Consider the following 25,503-nt stretch of genomic DNA (forward strand, 5'->3'; position numbering starts at 1 on the left):
ATAGGGCAATTAGTCTCCTTGTTCACACAAGGAATATTCTACATCTCTCCAATATACAGGCTGTTGTGTTGGAACCAACTAATACTATCACTAGAGAAAATATAGCAAAAAAATTTACCTCTTCCCTAGAAACCCCAGTGGAGCCAGGAATGATACAGACTAGTATAGCAACACTAAGGAAGAGCACTCTTTCACAGGAATTGAGGGACTCACACGTTAGGTTATTACATCAAGTCTATATAAAGCCCAGTATGTGTAGGAAAACATAATTTATGTAAGAACTTACCTGATAAATTCATTTCTTTCATATTAGCAAGAGTCCATAAGCTAGTGACGTATGGGATATACATTCCTACCAGGAGGGGCAAAGTTTCCCAAACCTTAAAATGCCTATAAATACACCCCTCACCACACCCACAATTCAGTTTAATGAATAGCCAAGAAGTGGGGTGATCAGAAAGGAGCGAAAACATCAAAAAAATAAGGAATTGGAATAATTGTGCTTTATACAAAAAAATCATAACCACCACAAAAAAGGGTGGGCCTCATGGACTCTTGCTAATATGAAAGAAATTAATTTATCAAGTAAGTTCTTACATAAATTATGTTTTCTTTCATGTAATTAGCAAGTCCATGAGCTAGTGACGTATGGGATAATAAATACCCAAGATGTGGAACTTCCACGCAAGAGTCACTAGAGAGGGAGGGATAAAATAAAGACAGCCAATTCCGCTGAAAAATTAATCCACTACCCAAATCAAAAAAGTTTCAATTTTTATAATGAAAAAAACTGAAATTATAAGCAGAAGAATCAAACTGAGACAGCTGCCTGAAGTACCATTCTACCAAAACTGCTTTTAAAGAAGAGAAAACATCAAAATGGTAGAACATAGTAAAAGTATGCAAAGACCACCAAGTCATTGCTTTGCAAATCTGATCAACAGAAGCTTCATTCTTAAAAAGCCCAATAAGTAGAAACTTACCTAGTAGAATGAGCCGTAATCCTCCGAGGCGGGAATCCACCCGACTCCAAATAAGCATGATGAATCAAAAGTTTAAGCAAGATGCCAAAAAATAGACTAGAAGTGTATCTGAAATCTGAATAGCTTCAACATAGAATTACAACAACTCTTACCATATCCAAAGAAAGTAAGAATCTCACCAAAGAAGTCTTAGGAAAACAATAATTCCTCCCTAATGTTTGTTAGAATTTACAACTTTAGGTAAGAATTGAAATGAGGACAGCAAAAACCACCTTATCCTGATGAAAAAAAAAATCAGAAAAAAGAGATTCACAAGAAAGAACAGATAATTCAAAAACTGTTCTAGCTGAAGAGATGTCCAAAAAGAAAAATACTTTCCATGAAAGTATTTAATGTCCAGAGCAAGCATATGCTCAAATAGAAGAGCCTGAAAAACCTTCAGAACCCAATTAAGACTCCAAGGAGGAGAAATTGGCTTAATGACAGGTTTGATACGAATCAAAACCTGAACAAAATGATGAATATCAGGAAGTAACACTGCCTTATCCTGATGAAAAATCAGAAAAAGATATTCACAAAAAAGAGCAGATAACTCAAAAATTCTTCTAGCAGAAGAAATAACCAAAAGGAACAATACTTTTCCAAGAAAGTAATTTAATGTTCAGAAAATGCATAGTTTCAAACGGAGGAGCCTGTAAAGCCCTCAGCACCAAATTGAAACTCCAAAGAGGAGAGATTGAATTAATGACAGGCTTGATACGGACCAAAGCTTGTACAAAACAATGAATATCAGGATGATTAGCAATCTTTCTGTGAAAAAAGAACAGAAAGAGTAGAGATTTGTCCTAACAAAGAACTGAAGACAAAACCTTATCCAAACCAACCTGAAAAAATAATAAAATTCTATAAATTTTAAAAGAATGCCAAGAAAAGTAGGTCTTCCAGACTCAATAATAAATCTTTCTAGAGACAGATTTACGAGCCTGAAACATAGTATTAATCAATGAGTCAGAGAAACCTCTATGACTAAAAACCAAGCGTTCAATCTCCATCCCTTCAAATTTAATGATTTGAGATCCTGATGGAAAAAATGGGCCTTGAGAAAGAAGGTCTGGTTTAAACGGAAGTGTCCAAGGTTGGCAACTGGCCATCAGAATGAGATCCGCATACCAAAACCTGAGAGGCCATGCTGGAGCCACCAGCATAACAAACAAATACTCCATAAGAATTTTGGAAATCACTTTGGAAGAAGAACTAGAGGCGGAAAGAAATAGGCAAAAAGATAATTCCAAAGAAATGTCAATGCATACACTACTTCCGCCTGAAGATCCCCGGACCTGAATAGGCCCCTGGGAAGTTCTTAATTCAGATGAGATGCCAACAGATCTATTTCTAGAAATGCTCACACCTGAAAAATTGAAAAACATATCTGGGTAAGAGAGACCATTCTCCCAGAAGTAAAGCTTGATTAACAGAGATAATCCGCTTCCCAAATATCTATACCTGGGGAAAAAAACACAGAATTTAGATAGGAGCTGGAGTTAGCCCAAGCTAATATCCGAGACACTTCTGTCACAGCCTAAGGACTGATAGTCCTACCCTGATGATTGACATACACCATAGTTGTGATATTGTCTGAAAAACAATTAACGTCTCTTCCTCAAAAAGAAACTAACTGAAAAACTCTGAGAAAACACGGAGTTCTAAAATATCAAATGGTAATCTCGCCTCCTGAGATTTCCAAACCCCTTGTGCTGACAGAGATCCTCAGACAGCCTCCCAACCAAAAAGACTCACATCTGTAGAGATCATGGTCCAGGTTGAAAGAAACGAAGAGACCTGTAGAACTAAATGATGGTGATCTTAACCACCAAATCAAGAGAGCTAAATATTAGGATTCGAAGATTTAAAATGCGAAATCCTAGAATCCCTGCACCATAATTCAGCATAAAAGACTGGAAAGTTTCTTTCTATTGAAAATTAGCAAAGGGAATTGAATCCAATGCTGTGGCCATAAGACCTAAAACTTCTATGCATATATAGCAACTGAAGGAAAAAATAGAGACTAAAGGTACCGACAGACGGAACCCAATAAAATTGTCCCTTGTCTGATAGAGACAAAGACAGTGACACAAACTATCTGGAAACCTAAAAAAGATGACCCTTGTGTGAAGAATCAAGAGCTTTTGAAAACAAGATCCTCTAACTATGTCCTGGAAGAACAAAGTGAATCATATGAGATTCCGAATCCTCAGAAAATAATCTGAATGAAAACAAACATGAAAATATGCATTTATTGTATCTAATGAAAACAAATAATGCTATCACTGACCAAAAAAAAAGGCAGAATAGTTTGAATAAAACTCCAAAACCCAGTTCCTAAAAATGGAACTGGAAGAAATACCCCAGAAGATTCCAGGTCTGAGCAGCGATTGAACCCCACGGGTGATCAGCCATGCTTCAACAGTACCCAAAATATATAGGACCGAAACACACTTAAAGAAAGTGTTAGCCTTACTGGAATAAAATCAAAGAAATTTGGACCGAATAGAACAAAATAAATTTCAAAAAAGTCTTAACCTGCCCCTTGCCAGCCAAGCTGGAATACGGCACGTACATCGCAATTTTAGGGAGCTGATTTCGAACTGAAAAATTTCCAATTAAAAACATGTTACTTGGGAAAGAATTCAGGAATTCGTTCCTTAATAAGAACAACCAAACTAGTATAAGCTTAAAGTTTTAGTCTTAGAACTCAATCTTGAAGCCCAGAGTAACAGTTAAGAATTTAATCCAATTATAAAACAAATAATTGATTATCTTAGAACAAAAGAAACATGGATTTTTAGAAATCACAAAATTCTTCTAGCTAAAACAGCTAAAGACATAGATTAAACCTCATTTGCGAAAATTTTCAATAAAATGAAGACATAAATGAAAATTATTAGCTTGATAGTCCAGTTAAAGGACCAGTCAATACAGTGGACTTGCATAATCAATAAATGCAAAACAACAAGACAAATGCAACAGCACCTAGTCTAGTAAATTTTGTCCCTTTAACAATGCTAAAATAAATCATAATCTGATACTTGATCTTAAAGTTAACAGAAAAAATGAAGCAATTGCAACATCCAAATAAATCACAGGTCCAAGAAAAGTACCTGAAACTAAATAATTTTCCATAAATAAGATACAACCATCTAAAGGAAAAACAGAATTTATGCTTACCTGATAAATTACTTTCTCCAACGGTGTGTCCGGTCCACGGCGTCATCCTTACATGTGGGATATTCTCTCAGGAAATGGCAAAGAGCCCAGCAAAGCTGGTCACATGATCCCTCCTAGGCTCCGCCTACCCCAGTCATTCGACCGACGGACAGGAGGAAATATGCATAGGAGAAACCATATGATACCGTGGTGACTGTAGTTAGAGAAAATAATTCATCAGACCTGATTAAAAAAAACCAGGGCGGGCCGTGGACCGGACACACCGTTGGAGAAAGTAATTTATCAGGTAAGCATAAATTCTGTTTTCTCCAACATAGGTGTGTCCGGTCCACGGCGTCATCCTTACATGTGGGAACTAATACCAAAGCTTTAGGACACGGATGAAGGGAGGGAGCAAATCAGGTCACCTAAACGGAAGGCACCACAGCTTGCAAAACCTTTCTCCCAAAAATAGCCTCCGAAGAAGCAAAAGTATCAAATTTGTAAAATTTGGCAAAAGTGTGCAGAGAAGACCAAGTCGCTGCCTTACATATCTGGTCAACAGAAGCCTCGTTCTTGAAGGCCCATGTGGAAGCCACAGCCCTAGTGGAGTGAGCCGTGATTCTTTCAGGAGGCTGCCGTCCGGCAGTCTCATAAGCCAATCGGATAATGCTTTTAAGCCAAAAGGAAAGAGAGGTAGAAGTTGCTTTTTGACCTCTCCTTTTACCAGAATAAACAACAAACAAAGAAGATGTTTGTCTGAAATCTTTAGTAGCCTCTAAATAGAATTTTAGAGCACGGACTACGTCCAAATTGTGTAACAAACGTTCCTTCTTTGAAACTGGATTCGGACACAAAGAAGGTACAACTATCTCCTGGTTAATATTCTTGTTGGAAACAACTTTCGGAAGAAAACCAGGCTTAGTACGCAAAACCACCTTATCTGCATGGAACACCAGATAGGGCGGAGAACACTGCAGAGCAGATAACTCTGAAACTCTTCTAGCAGAAGAAATTGCAACCAAAAACAAAACTTTCCAAGATAATAACTTAATATCAACGGAATGTAAGGGTTCAAACGGAACCCCTTGAAGAACTGAAAGAACTAGATTTAGACTCCAGGGAGGAGTCAAAGGTCTGTAAACAGGCTTGATTCTAACCAGAGCCTGAACAAATGCTTGAACATCTGGCACAGCTGCCAGCCGTTTGTGAAGTAAAACAGATAAAGCAGAGATCTGCCCCTTCAGAGAACTTGCAGATAATCCTTTCTCCAAACCTTCTTGTAGAAAGGACAGAATCTTAGGAATTTTTATCTTGTTCCAGGGGAATCCTTTAGATTCACACCAACAGATATATTTTTTCCATATTTTATGGTAAATTTTTCTAGTTACAGGCTTTCTAGCCTGAATCATAGTATCTATTACAGAATCTGAAAACCCACGCTTTGATAAAATCAAGCGTTCAATCTCCAAGCCGTCAGTTGGAGGGAGACCAGATTCGGATGTTCGAATGGACCTTGAACAAGAAGGTCCTGTCTCAAAGGTAGCTTCCATGGTGGAGCCGAAGACATATTCACCAGGTCTGCATACCAAGTCCTGCGTGGCCACGCAGGAGCTATCAAGATCACCGAAGCCCTCTCCTGATTGATCCTGGCTACCAGCCTGGGAATGAGAGTAAATGGTGGGAACACATAAGCTAGGTTGAAGGTCCAAGGCGCTACTAATACATCCACTAGAGTCGCCTTGGGATCCCTGGATCTGGACCGTAGCAAGGAACCTTGAAGTTCTGACGAGACGCCATCAGATCCATGTCTGGAATGCCCCATAATTGAGTTATTTGGGCAAAGATTTCCGGATGGAGTTCCCACTCCCCCGGATGGAAAGTCTGACGACTCAGAAAATCCGCTTCCCAATTTTCCACTCCTGGGATGTGGATTGCAGACAAGTGGCAGGAGTGATCCTCCGCCCATTGAATTATTTTGGTCACTTCTTCCATCGCCAGGGAACTCCTTGTTCCCCCCTGATGATTGATATATGCAACAGTCGTCATGTTGTCTGATTGAAACCGTATGAATTTGGCCTTTGCTAGTTGAGGCCAAGCTTTGAGAGCATTGAATATCGCTCTCAGTTCCAGAATGTTTATCGGGAGAAGAGATTCTTCCCGAGACCATAGGCCCTGAGCTTTCAGGGGTTCCCAGACCGCGCCCCAGCCCACCAGACTGGCGTCGGTCGTGACAATGACCCACTCTGGTCTGCGGAAGCTCATTCCCTGTGACAGATTGTCCAGGGTCAGCCACCAACGGAGTGAATCTCTGGTCTTTTGATCTACTTGAATCGTCGGAGACAAGTCTGTATAATCCCCATTCCACTGTCTGAGCATGCACAGTTGTAATGGTCTTAGATGAATTCGTGCAAAAGGAACTATGTCCATTGCTGCAACCATCAATCCTATTACTTCCATGCACTGCGCTATGGAAGGACGAAGAACGGAATGAAGTACTTGACAAGAGCTTAGAAGTTTTGATTTTCTGACCTCTGTCAGAAAAATCCTCATTTCTAAGGAATCTATTATTGTTCCCAAGAAGGGAACTCTTGTTGACGGGGACAGAGAACTTTTTTCTTTGTTCACCTTCCATCCGTGAGATCTGAGAAAGGCTAGGACGATGTCCGTATGAGCCTTTGCTTTTGACAGAGACGACGCTTGAATCAGGATGTTGTCCAAGTAAGGTACTACTGAAATGCCCCTTGGTCTTAGAACCGCTAGAAGGGACCCTAGTACCTTTGTGAAAATTCTCGGAGCAGTGGCTAATCCGAATGGAAGTGCCACAAACTGGTAATGCTTGTCCAGAAAAGCGAACCTTAGGAACTGATGATGTTCCTTGTGGATAGGAATATGTAGGTACGCATCCTTTAAATCCACCGTGGTCATAAATTGACCTTCCTGGATGGTGGGAAGGATCGTTCGAATGGTTTCCATTTTGAACGATGGAACCCTGAGAAATTTGTTTAGGATCTTGAGATCTAAAATTGGTCTGAATGTTCCCTCTTTTTTGGGAACTATGAACAGGTTGGAGTAAAACCCCATCCCTTGTTCTCCTATTGGAACTGGATGAATTACTCCCATCTTTAACAGGTCTTCTACACAATGTAAGAATGCCTGTCTTTTTATTTGGTTTGAAGATAATTGAGACCTGTGGAACCTTCCCCTTGGGGGTAGATCCTTGAATTCCAGGAGATAACCTTGAGAAACTATTTCTAGTGCCCAAGTATCCTGAACATCTCTTGCCCAAGCCTGAGCGAAGAGAGAAAGTCTGCCCCCCACCAGATCCGGTCCCGGATCGGGGGCCATCCCTTCATGCTGTTTTGGTAGCAGTGGCAGGCTTCTTGGCCTGCTTACCCTTGTTCCAGCCTTGCATCGGTCTCCAGGCTGGTTTGGGTTGTGAAGTATTACCCTCTTGCTTAGAGGATGTAGAATTAGAGGCTGGTCCGTTTCTGCGAAAGGGACGAAAATTAGGCTTATTTTTAGCCTTAAAAGACCTATCCTGAGGGAGGGCGTGGCCCTTTCCCCGGAGATGTCTGAAATAATCTCTTTCAAATCAGGACCAAACAGTGTTTTACCCTTGAAAGGGATGTTAAGCAATTTTGTCTTGGAAGACACATCCGCTGACCAAGACTTTAGCCAAAGCGCTCTGCGCGCCACGATAGCAAACCCTGAATTTTTCGCCGCTAATCTAGCTAATTGCAAAGCGGCATCTAAAATAAAAGAGTTAGCCAATTTAAGTGCTTGAACTCTGTCCATAACCTCCTCATACGAGGATTCTTTATTGAGCGACTTTTCTAGTTCTTCGAACCAGAAACACGCTGCCGTAGTGACAGGAACAATGCATGAAATTGGTTGTAGAAGGTAACCTTGCTGAACAAACATCTTTTTAAGCAAACCCTCTAATTTTTTATCCATAGGATCTTTGAAAGCACAACTATCTTCTATAGGGATAGTAGTGCGTTTGTTTAGAGTAGAAACCGCCCCCTCGACCTTGGGGACTGTCTGCCATAAGTCCTTTCTGGGGTCGACTATAGGAAATAATTTCTTAAATATAGGGGGAGGAACAAAAGGTATGCCGGGCCTTTCCCACTCCTTATTTACTATGTCCGCCACCCGCTTGGGTATAGGAAAAGCATCGGGGGGCACCGGAACCTCTAGGAACTTGTCCATCTTACATAATTTCTCTGGAATGACCAAATTGTCACAATCATCCAGAGTAGATAATACCTCCTTAAGCAGTGCGCGGAGATGTTCTAATTTAAATTTAAATGTTACAACATCAGGTTCAAAGAGTAAGCAAGGAGGATCACACTAGCAGCAAAGCGTAAAAACTCACAACATACAGATACTCCAAATAGCCAATAGAGACCGATATCTAAGTCTGATACTGAATGGACAAGTTTTCAGACAGAACTTCCCTCTTCACCTGCCACACCGCAAACGAACAACCCCTTATATTCAGTTTTCAGCGTTACCTTGAATCTGTGATGCGCTGCTGTATATTCTCCTGGGGCGGCTTACATTCGGTCTGGCAGAGGCGGCGACCACAGAGTGAGTGTGACCGTCGACCTCAATCCTTTCACCGGTAATCCCAAACGCGGGTGCAGGGCTTACTTCCGGAAGTGACGTCAGGTCACCGGTCTCCGTAACTGTTCCGTTATTCTCTGGCTGAATTGGTGGGTATGATGGCAAATGCTCAAACCAGCTTACCAGGACCTAGGAATAAGGGCTCCTCACAACCCTTAAAAATTGCAGAAATAGAAAAAAAGAGAAAACGGTCCCAAAAAGGTAAGCTAAAAACGAATACTTTATTGTTCCATTAAAACAGGCGTAGAATATAGAAAAACATTTTAAAAATGTGATGGAAAAGGGTCTAACGCGTTTCGGCTAGCTGTTGCCGTATTCATAGACCATGATGGTCTATGAATACGGCAACAGCTAGCCGAAACTTTAATAAAATATTCTAAAACCGTAAAAACACAGCAAGTATCCACTGTAATTTGATTTCCTTATTGTAATTGTGTGTAATTTGAGTAAAATGAGCTCAAAACATGGACTTTGCAAAAACGAAGAAGCTTAGAGAAATAAACAAAAACGTCCATGTTTTGAGCTAATTTTACTCAAATTACACACAATTACAATAAGGAAATCAAATACAGTGGATACTTGCTGTGTTTTTACGGTTTTACAAATATGTTTTATTAAAATTGTATTTTTCTGCATAAAAAAGGAAGTAACTGTTGATAATATAACAATAAATAAATATTGTGTGCGCTCAGTGGTTTTACAGCAGAATATAATAAACTCGGCCAGAGGGTAAAGCTTGTAAGAAACAGACAGGTCCGGCTTTTTTTAGTGTCATAAAAAAATCTGCAAAGTCAGCAGCCCTCCTTTAAGTCATAGGTGACGTCAAATGGGCGGAGCTAAAAATCACATACTCTCGCGGTTTTAAAACCGTGGCGATTAAATTGCGTGCAGCCCTACGCAAGTATTTGTCACTGAAATATCTATTAAAAAAAAAAACATCCGCTATTTCCAATAGTGTTTCCCTTCCCCCACCCCGGGCTTTCAACCCCTTTTTTTCAACGTCATGCGCTTCTTCTGCGCATGTGTTAGATGAGAATCTCCTTTTTCAGAAGCAATGCGCGTCCATGAGACACACATGCTCTATAGATACAACCTAGACTCCCTGTGTACAGTGACCGAGTATACTGTCAGCTCTGCCTGCCGGGATAACATAAGACTCACTGTGCCTGTGATTCTTACACAATAGCCTCCCTCTGTCATGGGGGATATACAGAAGTGCAGCGTTCACTCGGGTAATATAGTGCTAATGAAGCCCACCCGGAGGCTTTCGCTGATTGGTTGGAAATTGGTTGAAACGCATGTGCAGATTGTCTACATCTGTTTTGAACGCATGCGCATAATAGTAAGGGCTCCACGGGTGCGCGCTTCAGAGATTAACAAGGAAGTGCCGGATGGGAGGAGTTGCATCTCAAACTGGAGCAAAGTTATTCTTTCAAATAGATTAGAAATGGTTTATATATTTTTTTTAAAAAGGTTAGCGGTTTGAATAACAACAATATGTAAGGAAAAGTGAATGCGTCATGCTAGATATTGGAGCACCAGGGCCCATCTTCTAGGTGCCACTAGAACCTGGCATATTTGAGTCATAAATCAAACAAATACCCTAATAAGTTCTAATGCATAAAGGACCATTTTTATTAACTCAATATTAAACAGAAACTGGGGTTTCCAAAATATATTTTTTAGTTTATCATAAATTTTCAGTACACCGCAGCACTGTTTACAGCACATGAGTTCATACAAGGTTTACAAAATCAAAAATTATTTAGAAGATCAGAACTAGCACTGCACTGAGCTGCTCAAAATACAGAGTTGCTTCTGCACCTTTTGCTTGAATAGACATTTTGCCATCTGAAAATGTATGCAATGCAGGCCCTGCAGAGCTGTAAATCATCCCCTCTTTGACAGCTCACAGGGCAGTAAGCACAAGGCAGTCCCTCACATGTTACCTTCTCAGCATGCCTACAGATACTACACAACAAAGAACAAAACCAGAAAAGTTCTTGAAATAAATCCCATGTCACAGTGTGAAATATAACTATGAAGTATCATCTGATTTACAGGATACGGGAGGATACGGGAGGGTACGAGATAAAAGGGTACTAGATAACCTTTTATATTATATCTATTAACCATATATCTGGAATAAAAGCCATTTATGTTCATGCACCCTGGGAGGATTCTGCAAAACTCAGCTAGAGAACCAATCAACAATGTAGTATGCCCATTAAATTGCACCACTTACTGAATTAGTAACTACTGGATAGGCCAGAAACATAAGGAGAACTTTAAGGGATACTAAACCCAATTTTTTTCTTTCATGATTTAGACAGAGCATGTAATTTTAATCAACTTTCTAATTTACTCCTATAATAAATTTATTTGTTCTCTTGCTATCTTTATTTGAAAAGCAGGAATGTTAAGCTTAGGAGCCAACCCATTTTTGGTTCAGCACCTGGGTAGCGCTTGCTGATCGGTGGCTAAATGTAGTCACAAATGAGTAAGTACTATCCAGGGCGCTGAACCTAAAATAAGCCGGCTCCTAAGCTTTATATTCCTGCTTTTCAAATAAAGATAGCAAGAGAACAAAGAAAAATAATTATAGGAGTAAATTAGAAAGTTTGTTAAAAATGACATGCTCTGTTTGAATCATGAAAGAAAAAAAAACTATTAATGCTTACCTGATAATTTCATTTCCATCTGTATGGGAAGAGTCCACAGCTGCATTCCTTACTTTTGGAAAACACTGAACCTGGCCACCATGAGGAGGCCAAGACACCCAGCCAAAGGCTTAAATACTGCCCCACTTCCTCATAACCCCAGTCATTCTGCCGAGGGAACAAGGAACAGTAGTAGGAGAAATATTAGGGTGAAAAAGGTGCCAGAAGAAAAAAATTTAATTTAGAGTCACCCACCGGAGAACACGGGCAGGAGCTGTTGACTCTTCCCATACAGATGGAAATCAAATTATCAGGTAAGCATAATTTATGTTTTCCATCTTAATATGGGAAGAGTCAACAGCTGCATTCCTTACTTTTGGGAAACATATACCCAAGCTCTAGAGTACACGGAATGCCAACGGGAGGGAAAAAGAGAGCCTGCAAAACCTCTCCCTAAGGCTGCTTCAGCAGAAGCAAAAACATAAAACTTGTAACATTCTGAAAAAGTATGCAAGGAGAACCAGGTAGCCAACTTACAAATCAGATCCATAGAGGCCTCATCCTTGAAGGCCCAAAAAGGAACCGATGCTCTCATAGAATGAGCCGTAATTCACAGAGGCGGCTTATGTCCCGCCGTCTCTATGCTAAACGGATGACACTCCTCAATCAAAAAAGTAAGGAAGTCGAAGAGGCCCTCTGACCCCTACGCTTCCCGGAAAGAGGACAAACAGATGAAGTTCTATCTTCGGGCCACAAGGGAATTTAGACAAACCTCTTTAAGGCACAAACCACATCCAAGAATACGTTGTAAACGTTCCTTCAACGAAGGAGGATTAGTACACAAAAAAGGAACCACAATCTCTTGATTGATGTTGCGAATTGACACAACCTTAGAAAGAAACCTAACTTGGTTCGTAAAACAGTCTTATCGGCATGAAAAGCCAGATAAAAGGACACATTGCAAAGCAGCAATCACAGATACTCTGCATGCATAAGCAATAGCCAGTAGAAAAAGAAACCTTCCCAGACAATTTTGTGTCTACTTCATGCATAGGCTCCAACAGAACCAGATACAACACTTTAAGAACAAGATTTAAACTCCAAGGAGGAGCCTAGATCTTAACACAGGTCTGAACCCAGCAGAGCCCTAACAAATGGCTGCACATCTGGAAGCTCAGAGAACCTCTTGTGCAGTAACGCAGACAGGGCCAAAAACTGTCCCATCGGGAGACTTGCAGAAAGGCCCTTCTTCAGTTCATCCTGGAGAACAGAATAAGTAGTTCCTCCACACCTTATGATAGATGTGACGAGCAACCAGCTTACGAGATTGATGAGAATAATAATGGTCAGCAGATCCCTGCGACAAGGTAACTTCCACGGAGGAGATGATGACATACCCACTATATCCGCGAACCATATCCTTTGCGGCCAAAATCGGAGCAATCAGTATCACTGACGCCTTCTTGACTCGAGACACTACACTAGGAAGTAGTGATAACGGTCAGAAAGGATAAAGTAGATTGAACCTCCAAAGCACCGCTAATGCTCCGTTAGCTCCGCCTGAGGATCCCTGTACCTCGACCCATATCTGGGTAGCTTGGTATTGAGAATTCATAAGATCTTCCTCTAGCAAATCTCTGTAAACACTCAGAATGGAGAGACCATTCCCTGGATGAAAGGATTGTCTACTGAGGCAATCCGCTTCTCAGTTGTCCACACCCGGAATGTGGATCGCTGACAGCGAACAAATGTGAGTCTCCCCCACACCAGAATCCGAGATACTTCCCTCATAACTAGAGAGCTTCTCGTTCCCCCCCCTGGTGGTTGATGTAAGCCACAGAGGATATATTATCTGATTGGAAATTGAATAACTGGGACGAACCCAGCAGAGGCCAAGCCCTCAGACCATTGTATATTGCCTGAAGATCCAAAATGAGGTTAGGCCCTGTGCCTTCCTGGCACCCAAAACAGCTCCCCATCCTGACAGACTCGCAACCGTAGTCACAATCACCCAGGATGGACTTGAGGCGGATGTCCCTCAGGACAAGTGATTCGGATAGAACCACCAAGAGAGCGATTCTCTTGATCGGTTGTCCAGAGAAATCTGTTGAGACAGATCCGAATGATCGTTGTTCCACTCCTTCAGCATGCGCAGTTGCAACAGTCTGAGGTGAAACCTGGCAAGGGAAATTATGTCCATGCTGGACACCATGAGACCAAGCACCTACATACACCGAGCCACAGATGGACTTAAGGAGATCTGGAGGGCAAGACATGTTGAAGCTAGCTGGCAATGTCTCTGGTCTGATAGAAATATTCTCATATCTATGGAGACTATTATAGTACCCATGAATTCTACTCTAGTACTTGCCACAAGAGAACTCTCTCTAGATTATCTTCCATCCATGGGAACGAAGAGGACAGAGGAGAAAATCCGAATGGTCCACTGTTCAAAAAAATTCTTGAAGCCGTAGCTAGACCAAACGGAAGGGCAATAAACTAAGTGCTGGTCCAGGAATGCAACCTTAGGAACTGGTCCTAGAGGATTGGTACATGAAGGGAGCATCCTTCAGATCTATCGTGGTCATGAACTGCCCCTCTGAAACGAGGGGAAGAATGGCCCTTATTGTCTCCATCTTGAACGAGGGGACATATAAAAACTTGCTTAAGCACTTTAAGTCCAGAATCAGATGGACGTTCCCTCCTTTTTAGGGACCACAAAAAGGTTTGAATAGTATCCCAAACCTCTCACTGCGATAGACACCAGGATAATAACTCCTAAGAGGACAAATCCTGTAAACTCTCCAGAAAGGCTTCCCTCCTTACTATGTCAGGAAGACAGAAGGAATCTGCCCTTGGGTGGCTGAGACTTAATACCTATCTAGGAACCTTGAGCTATGACCTCCAGGACCCATGGATCCTGCACGTCCCTGCATCAAGCGACTGAAAAGAGACATACTGCCCCTTACTTTATCCAGAAGAGGACAGGGGACCGCCCATTCATGCCGACTTAGATTCAGCGGGCTTCTTGCTCTACTTGGATTTATCTAGGACTGAGCCAGTTTCTAAGAGATCTTGGTTTGCTCTGGCTTAGAGGAGGACAGCTGACATGGGCTTTATCAGAACGAATAGAACGACAATCATCCCTTATACTAGTTCATATACTCTTGCCGTAGGAGGGCACCCTTGCCCCCTGTGACCATGGAGATAATTGAGTCCAGGCCTGGACCAAACAAAATCATTCCCTTCAAGGGGAGGAAGAAGTCTAGACTTAGAAGTCATATCCGCAGACCATGACTTCAGCCAGAGCCCAACGGGCCTGAACAGAAAAAGCTGAAGCCATAGCATTCAAGCGAAATCTGTCACAGATAAAAGAATTAGCAACCCTCAAGGCCGTAAATCTTTCCTGAGAAACATTGAGGATACCCACCACCTTGATCAAATCCTATAAAGGAGTCACACCAGAAGATAGTTTCTCCAGCAACCGCGGCAACAGCCCCCGGTTGAAACAAATATCCTGTATGTTGAAACATCTTTAACAGTTTCCATCTCTTATCCATGGGCTCTTCAAACAAAGAACTATCCTCAAGTGGGATAGTAGTACGTTTTAGCAAAGGTGAAGATAACGCCATCCCATATAGGGACGGAATCTCACAACTCCATTGAGAGACCAGGACCGGGAACAATTTGTTAAAGGGAGAAGAGGGGAAAAAAAGGAATCCAATCCTGTCACCTTCATTTTTAATAATGTTTGCCATCTAACAGGAGAAGGGAAGGCACCACCCTGTCCTCAAACTCTATTCCATTTAGGAATTAAAGGTTTATCAGGAAGTATGACCTCTGGAACCTCTGAATTTGTCAAAAACTTCCTTTAGAAGAAAGCTAAAACTAAAGTCTGGTTCCTCCACAGCCGGAGGTTTAGAGACAGTAGACTCCGACCCAGAAAGCTCATACTCTGAAGTCTCAGAAAGAACTTCATCCTCGAATAACCCTATCAGTTAAATCCAAAAAATTATTTGATGTATTCTGGGAAGGAGCGCAATATGTAACCTTTCGCTTGCGCTTAGCAGAGCAAGGTAAAGCATTAAAGGCCGCAGACATCGCCGGCTGAACTGCGCAGCAACGTGAAAAAAGGCCTCCACCAGATGGACATGGACTTGAGTGAAGAAAGCAGGCAGCGAAACTCGGCAACGCTGATTGCCTATGGAGCTGTTAAAGGGACAGTCTAGGCCAAAATAAACTTTCATGATTCAGATAGAGCATGTAATTTTAAACAATTTTCCAATTTACTTTTATCACCAATTTTGCTTTGTTCTCTTGGTATTCTTAGTTGAAAGCTTAACCTAGGAGGTTAATATGCTAATTTCTTAGACCTTGAAGCCCACCTCTTTCAGATTGCATTTTGACAGTTTTTCACCACTAGAGGGTGTTAGTTCACATATTTCATATAGATAACACTGTGCTCGTGCACGTGAAGTAATCTGGGAGCAGGCACTGATTGGCTAGACTGCAAGTCTGTCAAAAGAACTGAAAAAAGGGGAAGTTTGCAGAGGCTTAGATACAAGATAATCACAGAGGTTAAAAGTATATTATTATAACTGTGTTGGTTATGCAAAACTGGGAAATGGGTAATAAAGGGATTATCTATCTTTTATAACAATAAAAATTCTGGTGTAGACTGTCCCTTTAACATGAGTCAGGATGGTTTCACAGAAAGACTCTCACCTTCATCCTTGCTCTCACTGAGAGGCTGACAGGACTACTTAAAACTCCAGTCCCATCTCAAAGAGTACTACCCTCCATAAGAGACTACTCTGAAATCTAACACTTCTCTGCCAACCTCCTGAGACGAAAAGTAAAGAATGACTGGGGTTATGAGGAAGTGGTGAGGTATTGAAGCCTTTGGCTGGGTGTCTGCCTCCTCCTGGTGGCCAGGTTCAGTATTTCCCAAAAGTAAGGAATGCAGCTGTGGACTCTTCTAATATTAGGATGGAAATGTGGGTTAATTATCCCTTTAAGTTTACCTTTAGATATTCCCTCTGAAATCACTGCAGCTGTTAAACTATCACAAAATGTAATCTGTTAGTCTGAAACAAATGTAGCCTTTCAGAACACAGAGGTAGCAGGCATACTAGGGTATTTTGATGGATACATATTCAAGGAGACAGGAAGCAAGGCAATTGGAATGACAGAGACCAGATTTGCTGTAGTCCTCAGCAAAAAAAAAAAAAAAAAAAATAATCACAGTTCCCATGCCAAAGCCGCTCAGCCATCATTAAACCCATAATACTAAGAATAGCAAGGAAGGGCAAAAAAAAAAAAAAAAACAACAACATTGAAAAGATAGTAAATCAACTTTCAGGAAATGCTACCAATACACAGCAGGGAATAATTATTTTATTTATATATAGTTAGTACCCTATAAGACATAGGCATTCTGTAAAAACACATGCATGGAGAACAGGTTTTCTAGGAAAGCTGGTAATATCAAAGGGTCACCAGCAATGGTTATAGGGTGTCTAGACTCTTGCAGTGATCAGAATACTGCACCAAGAAGAGTAAATCCTTATTTGATCATCTGTACAATGTAAACAATTCTACTATGAAATGATAATTCAGTCTCCTTCACACCAAATAGGAGAATCCAAACTCTAACAGAAAGGGAGCCACGTGTAATAGGGTACCTTCCCTGATATCCTGGATGAATTTCTTCCTACTTTAGAAGTCATTAACCATATACCCAAAAGTACAAATACATTTTATTATTTCAAATTTCAAAAAGGGACAAAAAAATCCCTATACAAATTTAAAGGGACAGTCTATGCTAGAACTTTTATTGTTTAAAAAGATAATCTCTTTATTACCTACTTCCAAGTTTTGCCTAACCTACACGGTTATATTAATATATATTTTTATCTCTGTGATTAACTTGTATCTAAGCCTCTGCAGACTGCCCCCTTATTTCATTTCTTTTGACCGATTTGCATTTTAGCCAATTAGTGATGAATCATAAATATCTCCACAAGAGTGATCACAATGTCATCTATATGGCACACATGAACTAGTGCTTTCTAGCTGTGAAAAACTGTCAAAATGCTCTTAAGCCCTTGAAGAGTTAGTCTTCAAGGGCTTAAATATTACCATATGACCCTACCTAGGTTTAGCTTTTAACAAAGAATGCCAAGAGAACAAAGCAAATTTGATGACAAAAGTAAATTGTAAAGTTGCTCAAAATTGCATGACCTATCTGAATCATGAATGTTTAATTTTGACTAGCCTGTCCCTTTAATATTTTAAAATGATACATGACAGCTTACAAACATACTTTCCTTATCTAATATGTTCTCATATGCTTTTTCCATTGGCCTCCAAATATTAGCTCTGTGAACTGATATTGTATTGAGAAAGGATCTGAAACAGGTTCAATGTCAAACCAGAGCTAATACAGGAAGAATTCAAAGAAACAAGCATTTGGATAGCAATGGAAAGAGTTTGAGGTAATCCTATTTTTGCGGTTATCCAAAAAAGAAACTGAATAAGAACTAATTAGGGTATGCATTTAAAATGCTTACTATAAATTCATCTCATTAAACAGCTTTAAAAACAACTTCTTTCAAGTATCCACTTACATCTTTCTTTAGAAAACTTTTCAAGTGTCTGCAGATTAGATGAGTCATGTATTTGCTATCTTATAAGAATACACTAGGCTGTACATTGTAAGGTCTGTACTCTATACTGATTGTAGAATAATGGTACATATTGCATCCCTATAGAAAAATAATAATGGTACATATTGCATGCCCAGAGAACTATTGATAGAGTTTTCTTTGTCCCTATAACAACTTTAGATAACGTTTTCTAAAATGTATATTAATATGTTCACAGTGCAAATAAATACACAGACTACTTAGGAGGTAGAAGGTAAACATCTAGTATACCTTTTTAGATGAAGATACCTTGCCATACTGCATGGGCCTCTTCACTTTGCTAAACAAATACATTTGAACATTAAATTGAAATCATAATTCAACCATATTTACTAACCAGAAAAGAAAGTACACAGCGGATTGAAAAATCATGGGAACCAATGATTCACAGCTCCTATAATTTCACTTCTGGCTCCAAACATTTCAAATTTATCATACATTTCAATATCTCAATTTCTTGCTTTGACTAGTAACTTCATATTCTGTATAGCTTCTATGCTTCACATATAGTTTCCAACTTAAGACATGAATAAATAATGAACAATTGTATGATATGTAACACCACTCCAGAGAACCTATTTAAAAGGGTCATGAAAGTCAAAATCACATTCAAGATCCCGATCAAACATTTCCAACATACATTTATTTTTTTCTCTTTGTGTTGAAACGGCTCCTTTCCATTACAAAATGCTCAGGTGCACACATATATTACAGTTCAACAACATATAACACTGTTTTCAAAGTGATGCTTGTATGCCCCTGATCCTATATAGGTACGCATTAACGGAATAGAGCTAAGATTCAACAAAGAATACCAAGAGAACAAATTAGAAAATGTATGCTTACCTGATAAATGTATTTCTTTTTTGACACAATGAGTCCACAGATCATCTTAATTACTAAAGAGATATTCACCTCTTGGTAAGCAGGTGGAGGCAAAGAGCACCACAGCAAAGCTGTTAAATAGCTCCTCCCTTCCCTCCCACTCCAGTAATTCGACCGAAGGATAGAAAGGAAAAACCAAGGTGCAGAGGTGTCTGAAGTTTATAATAACCAACAACCTGTCTTTCAAAAACAGGGCGGGCCGTGGACTCATGTCAAAAAAGAAATAAATGCATCAGGTAAGCATAAATTTTCTTTTCTTTTTAATGACACAATGAGTCCACTGATCATCTTAATAACAAATGGGATTCAATACCCAAGCTTAGAGTACACAGATGAAACGGGAGGGACAAGACAGGAAACCTAAACGGAAGGCACCCCTGCTTGAAAAACCTCTCTCCCAAAAGCGGCCTCAGCCGAGGCAACAATGTAAAATTTGTAGAACTTTGAAAAACTGTGTAGAGGACCAAATTGCAGCCTTGCAAATCTGTTCCATAGAAGCTTCATTCTTGAACGCCCATGAGGAAACAACGGCCCTCGTGGAATGAGCCGTAACTCTCTCTAGAGGCTGTAGCCCAGCAGTCTCATATACAAAACGTATGATACTCTTCAGCCAGAAAGAAAGAGAAGTAGCTTTCTGGCCCTTACGTTTTCCTGAGAAAAACACGAACAAAGTAGAAGACTGGCGAAAATCCTTAGTTGCCTGCAGGAAAACTTTAAAGCACAGACCACATCCAGATTGTGCAGAAGCCGTTCCTTCTGAGAAGTAGGAATGGGACGCAAGGAAACAACAATCTCCTGATTAATGTTCCGATCAAAAACAACCTCAGGAAGAAATTCTAAATTAGTACGTAAAACTACCTTATCTGAATGGAAAATAAGGTAAGAAGACTCATACTGCGATGCCGAGAGTTCTGACGCTCTACGAGCATAAAAAAAAAATCGCAACAAGAAACAAAACTTCCCAAGATAACAATTTAATATCGAAGGAATGCATAGGCTCAAACGGAGCCCCTTGAATAACTTCAAGAACCAAATTCAGACTCCATGGAGGAGTAACTTGTTTGAACCCAGGTCCGACAAAAAGATTGTACATCTGGAACATCTGCCAGACGTTTGTGTAACAAAATAAATAAAGCAGAAATTTGACCCATGAGGGAACTTTAATCTCCTGAATAATGTCAACAATCGTTTCTCCAAACCCTCGTGGAGAGAAGATGAAATTCTTGGAATCCTAACTCTACTCCATGAGTAGCCTTTGGACTCACACCAATAGAAATATTTACGCCATATCTTACGTTAAATCTTTCTAGTAACAGGCTTACTAGCCCGAATCATGATCTCAATGACTGATTCAGAAAAGTCCTGCTTGGATCAGAATAAGCGTTTAATCTCCAAGCAGTTAGCTTCAGAGAAACTAGACTTGTGTGAAGGAAAAGCCCTTGAATTAGCAGGTGCTTCCTCAACATAAGTCTCCAAGGTTGCAGAGACGACATCTCCAGCAGATCTGCATACCAAAGCATATGATGCCAAGCTGGTGTAATGAGGATCACAGATGCCCTCTCCTGCTTGATTCGAGCAATGACCCGAGGAAAAAGCGCAAACGGAGGAAAAAAGGTCTACCTGCTCTGGAAGTCTGCCTCCCAGTTGTCCACCCCTGGGATGTGGATCGCCGACAAATAGCAAGAACAGGCCTCCGCCCCCTGAATTATTTTGGTTACCTCTTTCATCGCTAAGGAACTCTTCTCGTTCCTCCCAGATGATTAATATAAGTCACAGAAGTTATGTAGTCCGACCGGAACCTGATAAACTGGACCGAGGCTAACTGGGGCCAGGCCAGAAGAGCACTCTCAGCTCCAGAAACTTATAGGAAGAAAAGACTCTTAACTGAGTCCAAACACCCTGAGCCTTTAGGGAGCCCCAGACTGCTCCCCACCCTAGAAGGCTAGTGTCTGTAGTCACAATCACCCAAGATGGTCTGCAAAAGCAGGTTCCCTGGGAGAGATGAGCTTGAGACAACCACCATTGAAAAGAATCCTTTGTCTCTCACTTCCAGAAATATTCGAGGAGACAAATCGGTGTAATCTCCGATCCATTGCCTGAGCATGTATAACTGCAGAGGTCCGAGATGGAACCGAGCAAATGGAATGCTGTCCATTGCCGCCACCATCAGATCGATTACCTCCATGCACTGAGCCCTGAAGGCCGAGGGTTGAACTGAAGGGCTAGACAAGAATCGAAAATCTTTGATTTCCTGACTTCTGTCAGAAAAATCTACATTGATGGGGAATCTATTATGGATCCCAAGAAAGTTACCCTTGTAACTGGTACTAAGGAACTCCCTTTCAACTTTACCTTCCACCTGTGAGAATGCAGGAAGGATAACCCCATGTCTGTGTGGGATCTTGCTTGATGTAAGGATGGCACCTGGACTAGGATGTCGTCCAGATAGGGCGTTACTACAAGGCTCCATAACCGAAGCACCGCCAACAGCGATTCCAGAACCCTTGTACTGGCAGCAGTGGGATCTGAAGCCACGCCTCCAGAGAGACTAGAGCCTAAATCCAGCGCCTTACACCGCTCGGCCACGCTACCATTGTGAAAATTCTGGGAACTGTGGCAAGACCAAAGGGAAAAGCCACAAACTGGAAATGTTTATCCAGAAAGGCAAACCTTAGAAGCTTGTGATAAACCCTGTGAATGGGAACATGCAAGTACGCGTCCTTTAACCACTGTTGTCCTAAATTGATCTTAGATCAAGGGGAGAATGGAATGAATAGTTTCCGTCTTGAAGGACGGTACTCAGAGATTTGTCTAGACTCCTGAGATCTAAAATTGGACTGAAGGTTCCCTCTATTTGGGAACCACAAACAGATAGAAATGAAAATCCAGACCCCGTTCCTGTATCGGAACAGGAACAAACACTCCCAGGTCGGCGAGGTCTCCTATACAGTGTAAGAACGCCTCTCTCCTTTCTGGTCTGCAGATACTCTGAAAGTAGAACCTGCCTCTGGGAGGAAAACTTTTGAACTCTAGTTTGTATCCCTGGGACACCCAACAGCTTGCTAGCACACATTCAAGGTGCAAATAGCTGCAGCTGGTTTCAAACTGCAAACCTTCCGCTTGCTAGACAGCTAAGCTAACCATCAGGCTACTACAGCTGGCACTTTCTATTGCCCAGGGATCCTAAGCGGAGAATGAAGGTCCGTCTCCTACAAGATCCGGTCCCGGATCAGGGGCAGGTCCTTCATGCTGTCTTTGATTCAATAGCAGGCTTCTTGGATAGTTTTCCCTCGAAAGGAACAAAAATTACCCTGTCGTCCCTTTATGTTTATTTCTCTTATCCTGAGGGAACGGATGCCTTTACCTCCCGTGATATCAGAGATAATTTCCTTCAAGACAGGTCCAAACAAGGTCTTCCCTAGTTTAAGAGCTTTTATCCTATCCTGGATTTAAACAAGAGAAGTTACCGTCCTGAGAACAACTCATCTAACCTATATGCTTACTAGTGACGGTAGCAATGCACACAGCTGGCTGCCATTGAAGGCCCTAGTGTACATTTTTTTTTCTTTTTTTTTTCTTTAAGTAGAGACTCTAATTACTTGACCATAGGATCTTAGAAAAAAAAACAACTATCCTCTAAGGGTATAGAAGATCTAGTGTCGGAGTCGTCCGTGGTAGCCAAAACCTCCTCAATTAACACATGGAGGTATTTAAGCTAAAAAACTGAAAGCTAACAACTTCAGGATCAGATAAAGATATTACTCCATCTGAGTATGAGAATTCCCCCTCAGATACTATCAAAGTATCTTCCCCTTACAGTTACAAGGAAGAAACATTCAAAATAGCAACTACTGAAATAAATCTCCTAAATGATTGAAAATATGTCCTTTAGTACTGTTTTCTACCTCATGGGAAAAACAGATAATGCATGAAATGCAGATAAACTCCAGGTAAAGTGTGAAAGGAAGCGCAGTGCACTGCCATACATTTTTGGGACACTATAGGAAGCGTGTCCCTTGTCAAAAAAACTCCTAAACAGCAAAAGTCTTAGTAGGAGTAGGTTCAGAAAAGAGATACATTTTTAATAAAAATTAACACATGAAAACCGTTACTGTCACTTTAAATTTTAAAATGTAACATTTTGTTTTCTCTTTAAGTGTTAAAGTGCAATCATCTTTATTTTATTGAGGAAAGAAATGACTGAATATGTACAGGAGGAACTTTAGTACTGTAAAAACTCCCTCTACCTCTCAGCTTGACTCAGCTGAGGAGTCAGACAGTCTCTCTACTCAATCCTGGAACAACTGTAGCGCTGACCTTAAGCGCAAGCACTCCAACATAAATTCCTCCATTCCTTCCGTAACCGGATGTGTGAGGGAGGAGGTGCTGTCTGTAAAGTGCAAATTCTAAGTCTGAAGTTCCTCCGCTCCTTCCGATAACCGGAAGCGCTAGGAAAAGAAGGTGTGCAACTACAATGGCGCCATTTACAAGCTCTGCCCCTTCGTGGGCATTTCCACAGCCATCTCTTGGTCGCCATTATTTAAGTACAGCCAACGGGAGCAATGAATGGACTGAACAACTTCAGTTTAAAAGCTGCTCATTCCAATTCGTTACGGCTACACAGAAAAAAACCTCACACTGAACTTGCTAAACAGCTCATCGCAGTTTAAATATGCGATTTACTGAACAGTGTCAGTTTAACCAGCTGCTAGTCCGATTGTTACACATAACAGAGAAACCTCACATTGCTCTGCCTCAGTATGTAATCTCCCGGTTGGCTATTATTAGATATGAAACCGCCGGGAGATGAGTCATGTCGCATTCAAGCCCAGTGCCTGCGTCCTAGCTGCCTTATAGAGTCCCCTAAAACATAAGGAGAATCTGCCCAAAGTTCCATGAGGTCTGAATAAAAATAATAAAGTGCCCAAACTTTTTCTGAGTTCTTTCCTACTCCCAAAAAAAAAAGTCAGCACTTACCTCATCGTCTGCCTGGCAACAAGGCAGTTCCCAGGTTTAAGAGGTCCTCTCCCTCCCATGGACCTGTGAATAAACGAAAGTCCTGAGTAAAATCCCTCAGGTTTTCAGGGTAAGGGAAGCATCAGAATATGGGAGGCGCAGTGAGAATTATGTCCAACAAGTTCCCATTGCTCTAAAGCCACCAATGCTCTACTGAAGAGACGGATATTGACTACGGCTACACCCTAGGACAAAGCAGCACAATCTTGTACCACTTTAAAAATAATAAACTCTTGATTGAAGAACCATAACTAACATCTCACTTTGCCACTTCCTATTACTAACGTAGGCAAAGAGAATGACTGGGGTGGGAGGGAAGGGAGGAGCTATTTAACAGCTCTACTGTGGTGTTCTTTGCCTCCTCCTGCCGACCAGGAGGTGAATATCCCATTAGTAATTAAGATGATCCGTGTACTCATGTCATTAAAAATTAATAAAGTAATGTAAAGTGTTTTTTTTTTGGGGGGGGGGGGATTAATTCTGACTTTCATGCCAGTTTCATTGGAGGAAAAAACATAAAATATTACCTCTATGGTGGGATGAGTATTATGCTTGTAAGCAGTGTAGAGTGGAAACTGAATCTGAAAGATTTTTGCCACACACAACAACAGTTTTTCTTTTTCCTCTGTACTCCATAAATTAAACAAGTCAGTGCTATTCAACGTCTCCTCGTCAGTCAAGTTACAAGTCCTTCCACTTTCCAATTTCTCCTCAGGTGCTTTGGATGCATCAGAGTGCTCTTCTTCCCTCTCCTCGTCATCTTGTGCCTCCTTCTCCACATTCAGCAGCTCCTCAGATGGATTACTCTCATCCGGCCAGTTTGAATGCGGACTAGTAGTGCAAATTTTCAAAAGCTGGTCCCTCAGGGCTTGGACTTGTCCAATCACCAAGTTGATAAGGGCACACACTACTTGATTAAATATTTCCAGATGTTTATACTCCTTAAAGCAGCACAGACATTGCCTGAAGGAAAATAAAAAATATATATATTTCCTTTTCATACTAAATTGAACATAATAAAAGATACTGTATATTACTGTAATTGCCGATTTATTTATTTTTTACATGACATAAAAAGCAAGAAAAAATATCAAACCAGCCCTTATAACCACAAAGTCTTAAATTCTTCATCAGATTTACAACAACAAAAAAACACAGGTTATTGTGCTCGAACCAAATCATGTACCTTTTCTTCTTTTCTTTTCTATGATTTTGTTTTGGCCTAAACTAAAGCAGGTCTAAAAATCAATAAATACCACAGAAGAATATTGAGCCAACAAAACATGGAGGACTGCAAAATGCCAGAGTTAATGAGCTATGTATGCATCAACGTCTTTATGTTCATTTATTAGTACAGATAGAAAACCCTTTATCCAAACTGCTAGAATAAGAAAAGGTTTGGATTTTGAAATATTTGTA

The 25,503-nt window shown here is 40.8% G+C and overlaps 1 protein-coding gene across 3 annotated transcripts in view; it reads right to left on the reverse strand.

The window, feature by feature from the left end:
- USP34 (ubiquitin specific peptidase 34) overlaps positions 1-25,503 on the reverse strand; it is a 1,226,195-nt gene that overhangs the window by 1,173,799 nt on the left and 26,893 nt on the right. For all 3 annotated transcript variants that reach the window (XM_053712051.1, XM_053712050.1, XM_053712048.1), the window contains exon 3: positions 24,612-25,047. In XM_053712051.1, coding sequence (XP_053568026.1) covers positions 24,612-25,047 — 436 coding nt within the window. The remainder of the gene's footprint in view (positions 1-24,611; positions 25,048-25,503) is intronic.

The sequence above is a fragment of the Bombina bombina genome, chromosome 4 (genome assembly GCF_027579735.1).
Source record: "Bombina bombina isolate aBomBom1 chromosome 4, aBomBom1.pri, whole genome shotgun sequence".
Lineage (NCBI taxonomy): Eukaryota > Metazoa > Chordata > Amphibia > Anura > Bombinatoridae > Bombina > Bombina bombina.